Genomic DNA, 11569 nt, shown 5'->3' on the forward strand with positions numbered 1-11569 from the left:
GACGGATCTTTCCGTATCAAAATACTGCAATTACGAACGATCGGCACTTATCTTCCTCTCTGCTAGTTCACATAATCCTTGCTTCGTTTTACTCGTAAGGAGAGAAAAAAAGAAAAAATTAATAAGATATAAAATAAAAACGTGAGTGATGATAATGATGGCAAATACGCGCAGTAAGACGTGTTATTCGTTTCGGTAATGATCGGTCTTAATTTTTTTTCTCGCATTTTTTTGTTACAGCTGACGATGCTGATACCACGAGCTGCAAATCTGACAGGATCGCTGCTCTTCCTGGCTTCGATATTGAGCTGCAGCGTCAACTGCCAGATAGAAATGACCGGACTCGTCGAAAACAAAACCGGTAATGTCACTTTCTTCGTAATGAAAAATTGGGTCACAGAAATGCCGTGATAAGATGGCGATTTTCACTCCGCTGTAACGGAAATATGATGTGTAAAATTATTTGCTCATTTTTCGATATTGGATAGTGCGTGAGAGTGTTGAGAGAAAATATTTTTCACATCCCAACTTACGCAAGGATTGTACTGTCCGGTAATTTCCAAATTAAAATTGGAAGATCGAAGTAGTTTTGTTAATTTTTTTAAATCGTGTACAAATTTCAATGTCACGCAAAAAATAATCGGTTGAATTTTGATTCTGAACAAACATAGAAAAATTTTACAGCCGAATTCAAATTTCTGTTTTGTTTAACGCGTAGATTTATGTATCGCCGCGATTTATAATCGTTACTGAAAGGTCACGTGATTCTTCTTGTTCACAAAAATGAGTGCAAGCTGGCGAGAAATACGGATCTGTACAAATTGCCTCAGAAACCACTCTCTCCAGTCTGTTTCTCATTCGATAGTAATAAATTCTGGGAATTCGATGAACAACCTATATTTTATCCTTCATACCAGTGTTTTATTTTTTGTTATATTCGATTCAGTTGTTGTTGTTTCGAAGTTCGATGTACAAGATTCAACTCACCGAATGAAAAACAAAATGAATTTCTCCGCGATTGAATCGGAGAAAAGAATTAAAGAAATCAACAATATCAGTCTTTTTACGTCGAATCCTTTCTCTAGGCCACGTCTCAATCCGTCCGAATAACTGACTAATTATTATAATATACTTCTTCCACATAGATATGCGTGTACGTATGCCTATATACGAGCATGTAATTACAGTTGTCCTCTCCAATCTCAACGTATGGTATATAATAACTATTTTGTTTGTGAGATTTCTTTACAGACACTATACATTTCACTTTCTATCGATTTCGCAGTGATCGTTAAACAAATTGATTCGTCTACCATTGGTTATCCATTTTTACCTTCTATGTTCCGAAAATTAATTATCATCAACACGGTGCGAGACAACCTGATAATCATCGAAGCGTTGATTACATTTCATTCTATTGTCAAGATTTGAATAAAAAATAAAATGAGTAGACGAAATGAAGAAGAAGAAAAAACTATTGTCCGCGATCATCGGGAGTAGAAATGCGTGGAATATAATTATGGGTACAACGAATTCCCATGATCATTCCTCTGTATCGATTACTGTTATAATATCCCGCTGATGCTCATATACTATCATTTCTATTACTACCGTTTTTCTTTCATTTTTATTTTCTTTCTATTTCTGTTTTCTTTTTTTTTTTTTTTTGTTCCTTTTTTCACTATCATTACTACAATTATATCGTGATTGTGATTTTCGTTATTATTGTTATTGTTATTTTTGTTAATGCCATCGTCGCGCAGTCATCATAAGGCAATTCCGTGCAGAGCGTGTAACCTGCCTTCTATATACCTGTATGAGTATAATAATATATGTATATATACTCGTATATATATACATATACATATATATATATGTATACCAGGTACATATAACTCTTACAAGGCGTATCGCCGATGTTTCAATCAACTCAGACAGATCAATCACGCGATTCGTGTTAGTCGTTAGAATTGGGTGGTTCGAAGTACGCGCGCGCATTCACCCAAGTTTTTTTTTTTTATGTTTTCTTTTTCTCTCTTTTGCTCCTCGGGTTTTATTCGATTTTTTTTTTTTTTTTTTTTTTTTATCTTTTGCTTTCCTTTTCTTGGTCCCATCTTGACGAGATGTAGAGGCAGAAGCGGAAACGGAGGGCGCAATTACGCGGAGTCGTAAAGCCGACGAGCTTTTCGGTGCCTCGCGGTGGGAAAGAAAATTGTAAGGAAAAGAAAAACAATAAGAAAAAGAATGAAAAAAAAAAAATGACAGTTTGTAGGAGAAAAAAAGAGGAGAAAAAAGTGAACGAGAAACTTACGTCTGTCGAGACATTCATCCCGTCTGCAGTTTCTTTCTCATTTCAGGTCTCTTTCGTTTTTGCTCCTTTTCAATGATTTTCCAATGTCGAACAGGCCAAAGAAAGAGATTAGATATACTTAGAAAAACGAAAATAGAACGTGGGATCTCATTCCGTCGCATTTTTGTTCCTCTTATATTATCTCTTCAGTCGATCAATTACTTTGTCAAGCTTTTACTTTAGCGATGAGACGTATTACACACATTGGCGTTTGTCTGACTATCGAACGGCTTCACCGGTGCGTGAAAAACGATTGTCAAATGCATTGTGGGTATCTTTGGCTGAATTTTTTTCTTCCTCTTTTTTTTTTTTTAAATCCGTCTCATCTCATTTTTACACCTGGCTTAAACGCATAATTTTTACGACGTTTTTACGGCTGCGTTTTTATCACGTAAACATTCCGAACATATTTATCTTTCAAGATAAATTATTATTCACATCCGAGGTTGACTTTATTTTGTCCATTTAGAGACGAACAGGTTGATTTAATCATGCCGTTTTTAATTCTTGCAAATAAATATATGCGAGGATATAATAAAGAGATAAAATCAAAATTACAACCGTTGTAAGACACTTGTACGAGTATATATATAGATATATATATATATCTGTACACAAATAAATGAATGAATAAAATATATTCCTGTGCTTACATTCTTGCTAAAAAAAAAGAAAAAAAAAAAAAAACAAATGATGAAAATGTAAATTTATGCATAATGTCAATGCTGGCAGGCAAAAGAATAATTTCTAATTAGATGTTGACACGTGTGTGGATCAATCAGCCAACGGTTAACCGCTAATTGCACTACACGCGTATAGTGAAAAATTCGAACATCTCATTATACCGAAGAGGGTTTCAATAATTGGCGAAAACGAGATCCGCGGATTATTTCGGACGAGGAAACGACTTGAAACGTGGCCGTCGCGTAGCGGCGTCGGCTGGCGATCGGTTGGGCCTTCTTAACTTTAAAGGGCCCAAATTGCTCCGCGCGCTTGTGATTAACGCGCTTCGCAGTCGCTGTTCAATACGCGTTATGCCTACCCGCCTTCCTACCTACCTACAAAGATGGAAGGGATCACCGTGAGCGAACGAGTCAGGCCTATAATTAAAATTAAAAAGCCGGCGAGCAGCACAGCTAGAGCAGGAGGTCAAACAGGTTCAAGAGTCCGCAAGGATATTACAGATACTCGTCGCATATTTTCAGGGTGACTTTTTATTAGAGTTCTGCCGGGAGGTTCATTTTTCATTCGCTTTTTCACCCCAAGCCGCGAGATTTTTTCCTCCTTCACAGGTGATCCTATAATATCTAATCTTATTTGACGGGCGAAAGGAGAGTTTTTCATCGTTTTTTATCGCGCCTTGTTCATGATTTTCATTCATGTTTAAATTCTAATTCATTTGAGAACGTAGCTACAGGATTGAAGTGAGAACTTGAGTCACGTCTGAAAGTTATTTCAGTTAGTTTGTTGTTATCGATTGATGACAATTTTTTTTGAAATTAGTATTCTTTATTAAGGAAAATGAAACCATCGTCGTAAGTTTACAAGCTGATCGTTTGTTTGTTTTCGATTTTGATTGACTCCAAACGTTGACAATGTAAACTTCTGTCGTATGAATGGAAAAGAATTTATTAACAGAATTTTTTTGTACAGCTATTTCAATTCTGGTCTAAAAATTGTTAATAAAGAAAGAAATCTCCTCTCACCACGTAAAAATCAGGTAATTTTTGTTGAGGATTGTTGCTTCCTCGCGTTAAACAGGATTTGTGAAAAAAAGTTTCATACGTGACGGATCATTTCTGATCCAACTTAAAAACAACAGTAAAAAATTATGGTTCAGAAAAAATAACCGCGATAAGTGACCGAGCCATATTTTTCCAAATTGTCAAAGTTGAGCTTTACTTGTTACTTTGCGGAAGTTGTACTTCTTAGCACAGACAAATTGGAGTTAAAGAAGCCGCCTGGCCATTTTTACGTCGATATACAGCGAGTCGTGTGTACGTAAGGTGTTCGCGTCTCGTACCAACACTTCGATAGAAACATGTACATGCACGTGCGAGGAACATGACCCACTGACCTGCCATCACCATCACCATTACCAGGTGAGGAGGAGCTATACGGGCGTAAAATCGATCCGCTCGCGTTCAGTGGAAATATAATTACAATCGAAAATAATCAAGATTCAAATGATGCCTCGGTCACGTTTTAATCCAATTTTTATCCCCCTGATCACCTTTGTACTCCTCAATTCAATTTTTTATCCACAATTCTCGCCCTGGTTTCGCCTCCGTTTTTGCGCCCGTGAAATGCGTTTAAAAAAAAACCCGAATCGCAATTTTTTTACGTTGCTGTTTCGTCTTCCACTTGAGCTCCGTTTTTGATCGATTCATTTCGGCTGATTTTTGAAGTTGAACCGACTTTGAAACTTCTTTCGCGTATAATCGATTCCATATCGGGTCTCTAACGATCAGCAGTGTAATAAAACGGGAGAATAGAAAACGGAAAAAGTTTCACCAAGTTCGATACCGTATCAGGTCACGAATCTGGTGTGTGGCGTGAAGCGACGCGGAAGACAGTCGAGCAATTCCTCGAACGAAATTTTTTAGAGCAGATAAACTGCCGTATTAGATGCAGGAAAGCCACTGATACCAAAGGAGTGCTGTACAAGGCCAGATTATAAAAGCGTTAATTAAAATTCGAACGACGACGGAATGAAATTCAGGAATTATTTTTAAATTCTAAATCGTAAAGTAGGCTATGAAGGTTAGGCAGGGGGAATCACTGCTTTGGTATATTTTACGTGATATAACCGAGACGCGGAACACAGCTCGCTCAGCTAATCAACTCTGCCGCACAATAAACAGACTGAATTGCATTAAACGGAGAGATTTCTTCGATATTACGTCTATCGTCTTCTCGACTCGATGTTTCAGTGTAATTAACAGAAGCCAATCATTGTTTCGTTGGATACATTATCCAATTTCTTTTTCTGACATATTGTCCGTACTTTGTAACCCGTCGAATTTGCAACGTAATTACTCGAGCATCGTTAATTGTTAATAACATTAGAGTACCTGCGGAAGAATCGGCAGAAAATTTCCCACGCTGGTATCCTTGTTCGGAGAACGGAGTTCGGAGAGCCGGTTATATTAATTGATCGATGACAATCGTTGCAGGTATTTCAAACTTGCGCACTCTGCTTAATGAACTTCTCGGAGTAACCAATTTCGCGACCGATAGGTTCTGATGAAATTCGTTTCACGGCCTGCATAATCCAATTCCGGTTCACCAGTTTTCCCGAATTCAATTTAAAGTTTGGCCGGAAAGCAGTCGGCTTGAGTTCGGTCTTGCCTTCTATAAGGTAGGTAAATATACGTGCCACGGTTGGGTATAGGAATACATGTAGGTGGTTCGGTAAATATTGAATCAGCTGCCAATGTGACCAAGTTTACCACCAGACTTTATCTCATAAAGAATTTATCTCCGTTCGGAAATGGCGCGCGGGTTCAACGCGTGCCCTAATTTATTCGTTTCTATTTGAATAAGGTATAATTCAATCCCGAATCATGAATTCCAGCACATTCGTAAAACGTATACCTTGTACACTTCGTTTAAACAGACTCCGAGGTGCCTCGACTCGTTTACAAACTCCCGCTCATCTTCCGTCTTGAACAACGCGCAGCTCAACGTTTTATCGACGAACGAAGGGAGGAACGTTAATTCGTCGGACGGAATTAAAGGGGAGGGCAACAGCATGGTGGCATGGAATACCTGTGGAAGTGTCAAAGAGCTCGGGTTTGATGGGGCTTTTGACAAAATCCCCAGTTTTATCGCTATCGTAATAAGGACACTCAGCGACCACCTTTGCAGAAATGAAAAAAAAAGAAAATAAATAAACTCGCTTATGGCCTCATCAGCTCAGCTACCTACGCGAAAATGGAAGAGCCTCGGAGGGCTTTTATCACGTGCGACTGACTGGACACTGTGAATCTCGTTGAGTGTTCTTAACCCTGATTGCTCTTCTCGATTGAGCAGTGGATACAGCAGCCCACTAGAGACGCACTTACCACCGGGTCTCGTGGCGTATGTGTATAATATCTACCTCGCAGGCACGTACAGGTTCAACCTTGTATGCACGGCAAACATTATGTAAAACGAGAGATTGGATATACGGCTGCGCATAGCTCATTCCGTCCGTGTCTCGCTTTTGTACGTGCGCTGCGAAGTCGAAACCTGCATCATGTGTCGAGTGTCGACCTCACCCGGCGCTGGCGCCTCCCTTCCATCATGTCGCGCAAAGTGCACTGCACCGCATCCAGGAACTGGTTGCGACGAGCATCAAACGTTTCCCGATGTGAGGCTAGACGGCGCTTTGGACGTTTTGATCGTAAGGAACGCAGAAAAACGTAGCGTTGGATTGAAAGGTCTTTGTGTATGGTGCCAAAAAATGCCGATGACCAAATCGCAGGTTCCCACATCGAGCAAAAAGAAAACACTTGAGCGTTCTGGACGATGAAACTAAATTTCTAACATTTTGTACTTCTCAAGGTGTAGAAAAAGCTGCAGTACAGCTGCGAACCTCATTTTGCAAGCCGCAGATATATTTTTCCACGATCGTGTTCCAGGTTGCGTAATATTTCCGACACCTGTATGAACCCGGTTTTGTGGAGTGGATGCGGGATGCATGATCGATTGTAGTTTGAGTGAAATTGAAGTTGCGCATGGCAGGGAAGTTAAGCCGGTTCGGTGGAGTCCGAAACAGGACGGCTGCCCGTTAAACGAAACCCGCGCTGACTTTCGAATCGAATCTGTCAAACGTCATTTCTCATATTCCCTTCGATTCTTCACCACGCTGTAATAATCTACCGTCCGCACTTACGTACCGAGAGGAAGAACGGGCGTATTATAATATATAGTCAGGATTAAATCAACCGGCTGTATAGTAATTGGTTATTATGTTATCGCAGTTGATTACCGACGCAACACGTACCGCGTGGCTTTAATTTTCACCTCGCATTCTCATTCCAGGCGCAAACGAGAGCCGCTCCCGGGTATTTTCTCCGCGGATGGACTACGACGAGTGGACTCCGCTGGGTCGGGGAGATCCTTTGAAGAACGACCCCACCTTCGACTACGTGCCCCCTGTCCTGGACCGGGTCCAGTACTGGCTGGACTCGCACACCACGGAACCCTCGGCAAAGAGGGACATCCTGGTCCTCGGTGTAACGGCGAAGAAGACGAGCCCCAAGATCCCGGAACAGTTCCTAAAGTTCGTCGACGGGCCGAAGTTCAACAAGAGCCCGGATCAGCAGTACAAGAACGAGCACATTCTACACCGCAACGATTTTACAGGAAGCACTGGGGCCGAGCCACCGAAGATAGTGCGGAATACGAACTTCAGAAACGGCATGGTTGACTACCGGAATCATAACCGGATCCAAAACGTTCCGGCCAGTTACTATCCCAGTCCGTTCTACAACCAGAAACCCAAACCCTACACCATGATGCTACCTCCACCGGTGGTTCCCAAGCCGATCGATGCCGCTCAGCCGACCTTCACACCGCAGAAGGAGAAGATGGTCTACGCCGATCAGAACCAGCAGTTCAGCACGCAAACGGAAGAAGGTCCGATTCAGGATGAACGGCTCAGCTACATCAGTTCCCATATGAACTCATTCTCACAGCCACGTCCTCCACCAAGGCCGGTGCAGTCTTCGTCCAAGCCTCCGCCGAAGCACCAGCTGTCGCAGGTCGAGGGGCTGAACAGCGTCTATACCCCGCCGCTACAGACGACCAGACAGAAGTTCCAGTCCGTAACGACGCCCTCGGTGTCGTTCGAGAAGTCGAATCTCGTCTACCATTCGACGCAGACGATATCCGGAGGGTGGCTGGCCAACGGTGGTCCATCTTCAGAGGCCAATCAGGTCACTTGGCAGACGCCGTTCAACGCTCAGGAGCAGTTCGACACGGGCGGTGATCACCAGGCGGCCAGCTCGTCGAACCATGAGGTGGTCATCGGTCAGAACGCGAACATTATCGTGGACGGTGAGAATTCTGAGAACGAGGAGGTGGTGGTAGGGAAGAAGGAGTCGCAGCCACAGGATAACTCGATTGTTCAAACTCCCACTCCATCCGGCAACGTTCTTCACTCGTCGATCTTTTCAACCGACGACAACGACTCCGGCGACATTGTGGTCGGCCAACCCTCGTCCGCTGACTCGGATATGCAGATGCACATCGTTGTCGCCAATGCCGGTCCTGTCGACGCTGGATTCGGGGATTCGAAGCGGAAGGAACCTGTCTCTGTTATCATGCCCACCAACTACGTCGAGAAACCGAACGTTACCCTTTCGGAATCTAACACTGAACCGACCAACGTCACTCACGACGATCGTCGACTCAACAGTCTCGCAACCCAGGCTGAGCAGAATATTCAAATCTCGAAACCGCTTTCCCCGCCAAATTCCATCACCAATCCACCCGCCCCCATTCCCCAAATAAACCACATGAACCACCATCCGTCCCACATGAGTCAGGTGAACCAGATGAACCCGATGAGTCAAATGAACCCGATGAACCAGATGAACCAGATGATGCAAATGAACCAAATGAACCAAATGAACCAAATGAACCAGATGGCTCACGCCCACCAGGTCAACCAGATCAACCAAGTTCCAGTTAGATCGGTATTTCCGGGGCCTAACACCCAGCCGATGATCCAACTGAGTCAAAGTTCAGGTCACGCGATGATGCCTGGACATATGGGAAACGGTATGAGGCGTCCTCCGGGAGGCGTGCCGTCGATGCCGCCTCAGAAGATGTTCAACGAGCATCAGCATCATCACCAGATCGTTCAGGGGATGCCGCACCGCAGTCCTTCGATGTATGCGACGCCTGGTCCAGAAGTTGGAATGACGGGAGGCATGGAGTCGGAATCGTTTCGGACGAAGAGTCCTCCTGACCAGCAGATGAACTCGATGCAGTCGGCGAACGGAGCGGCGGCTCCTCCTCAGGTTCCGTTCCTGCCGACGGCGGCATCTTCGGTTTCACAACCGGAAACGGTGACCTCGAGTCTCGATCTGGTCACGGATTACATAAAGAACCAGTCGCCGTTGGCCCACCTGCTGAACAACGAGATGAACCGGGTGACTCGCACCTCGACAACGGCGGCTCCGACGACCACTGTCTCAAGCCTCACGACCGATCCGATATTCTCGCACTACAAGCAGCCCGCCAAGCCGATCCGGGGCCCGATGTACCTCATCATCCAGGGACACTCGAAGGTCAAGACCTACAAGCCCTCGGTGAACAGGCACGGCGTGCCCGTCGAGTACAACGAGATCCGGGAGGCGAGCACCGAGCGACCGTCGAAGCTTGAACAGCTGATAAACGAGAACACGAAGAGTCGGATTGGGGATAAGAGCGTTCAGGAGAAGCCGGGCTTCGTCGATGAGGAAAAGGAAAAGCCACGTCGGAAGAGAGTCGAGGAACAGGACCTGATCAGTCTCGTTGAGAACAACTTCAGCGGTTTCACCCTTCGGCCGGAATCCCACGTCGAGGAACACCGAAGGGCCAATTCACTCACGACTATAGAAATTAACAATTAGATTTACGTGTTGCATGTCGTCGCTGTTGAGTTGTTGTCGCCTTTTATAACGTTAATCGTTTCGTACTCGCATGCGTGCGTTTCCCCTTTCCGGGCAAAGAGGAGATGAGAGAGATTTTTCAAGAGATATTCCAAAATTAGTTTGATAGAAGTTGACCTGGGTTATTGATTGAGAACTGCTCACCCTGAGTTCGACATATTATAAATTGTATTTTAATCGTTGCTTATTTATTTATTTGTTTATATTACGTTTTAACTGTTTCGCTTGTTTTCACTTTCACGTGCCAGTATCGGATTTGGAGTGACGTCGTTCGAGAATAAGGATATAGGATTTTACGTCATCGTTATCGCTGTTATTGAATTATATTACATTATCATACGTAGGTAGAACTCGAGAGTAGTCCGTAATCAGTCAGTCGACAAATTGCCGTAACGCTTGTTTCAAATTTATACAAATATTTCAGAGAAATTATTTAATTTATACTGTATATTAGGGCTATGAAATATATATACGGCATATAAAATAATACATATATATATATATACCTATATACGCACATGTTAATGTGTAGTTTATAATCGTGAACGTGCTATAGCTGAAAGTATTGAATTATATAGGAGAAAAGTATAAACACATCATATTTCAAAGTTTAGCTTATCCCAGTTTATTTATACGACCATTTATACACATAATTCACCCATACTTATTATAATCATATAATTTGTGATTAGCGTGGATCTGTATTGTTATTGCTATTCTTATTATTATTTATTTATTTTATTTAAATTATTTATGTATATTTACGCGCCTAATCGTATAATATTATACATATATAGGTATTAACACTAGTCTTATTTATACCAGTTACCAAACATATCGATTACGCACTAACAATCAAACGTAAATATAGTAGATGTACATCGCTGAATACACATTAATAGTTGCTAAGATTATTATTATTATTATTTTCATTATTATCATTTACTCGCAAATATATATATATATATATGTATATGTATACGTATATGTTGCTAATGCATTATTACCGTTATTGCAGTATCTGCTGCGATTACACTAGATAAGATGGAGAAAAAGATAGTAATTAGACAAGATATTTAATAAAGAATTAAAATATCAGCACGAATAAACGTAAAACACACGCTATTATTTATACGCGCTCGTTGTCTCCGTACGATTGATTCGAAAGTAATGTAGCATTATATTATTGTATTGTTTACGTATGATGTTTGTACCTGACGGTCATGTTTTATTGATTATTATTAACAATAAAAGATATATTATCACGATCATTCATTGTCGTTTAATGTGGAACTAGCTTTATGCCGTTACTCGGTTCACTAAATTTTCGCTTTCACCATTTCCCTTCTCTAGTACAACATTAGCTTGGTGCATATTAATATTGTCCATAATAATACATTCCCGAGCACAATGATAATAAAAACTGGCTAAAAAACATAGAAACATTCAATCCAGTGGACACGACGTGTGACAAATATCCTGGAAAATATAACGAGTGTAATTTGCATAATGAAAAACGATAATCAAGCTTAGTGCAGCAAATAAAGCTCCGAGTTAACGGGGCGTATGATAA

General features: G+C 41.9%; 1 protein-coding gene across 7 annotated transcripts in view; it reads left to right on the plus strand.

Annotated features, from left to right (window-relative positions):
• Positions 1 to 11264, plus strand: part of LOC107219643 — a 35351-nt gene extending 24087 nt beyond the window's left edge. For all 7 annotated transcript variants that reach the window (XM_046733625.1, XM_015657925.2, XM_046733620.1 and 4 more), the window contains exons 2-3: positions 241 to 361; positions 7379 to 11264. In XM_046733625.1, coding sequence (XP_046589581.1) covers positions 247 to 361; positions 7379 to 9957 — 2694 coding nt within the window. In that variant the 5' untranslated portion in view covers positions 241 to 246 and the 3' untranslated portion in view covers positions 9958 to 11264. The remainder of the gene's footprint in view (positions 1 to 240; positions 362 to 7378) is intronic.
• Positions 11265 to 11569: the final 305 nt, after the last annotated feature.

The sequence above is a fragment of the Neodiprion lecontei genome, chromosome 3 (assembly GCF_021901455.1).
Source record: "Neodiprion lecontei isolate iyNeoLeco1 chromosome 3, iyNeoLeco1.1, whole genome shotgun sequence".
Lineage (NCBI taxonomy): Eukaryota > Metazoa > Arthropoda > Insecta > Hymenoptera > Diprionidae > Neodiprion > Neodiprion lecontei.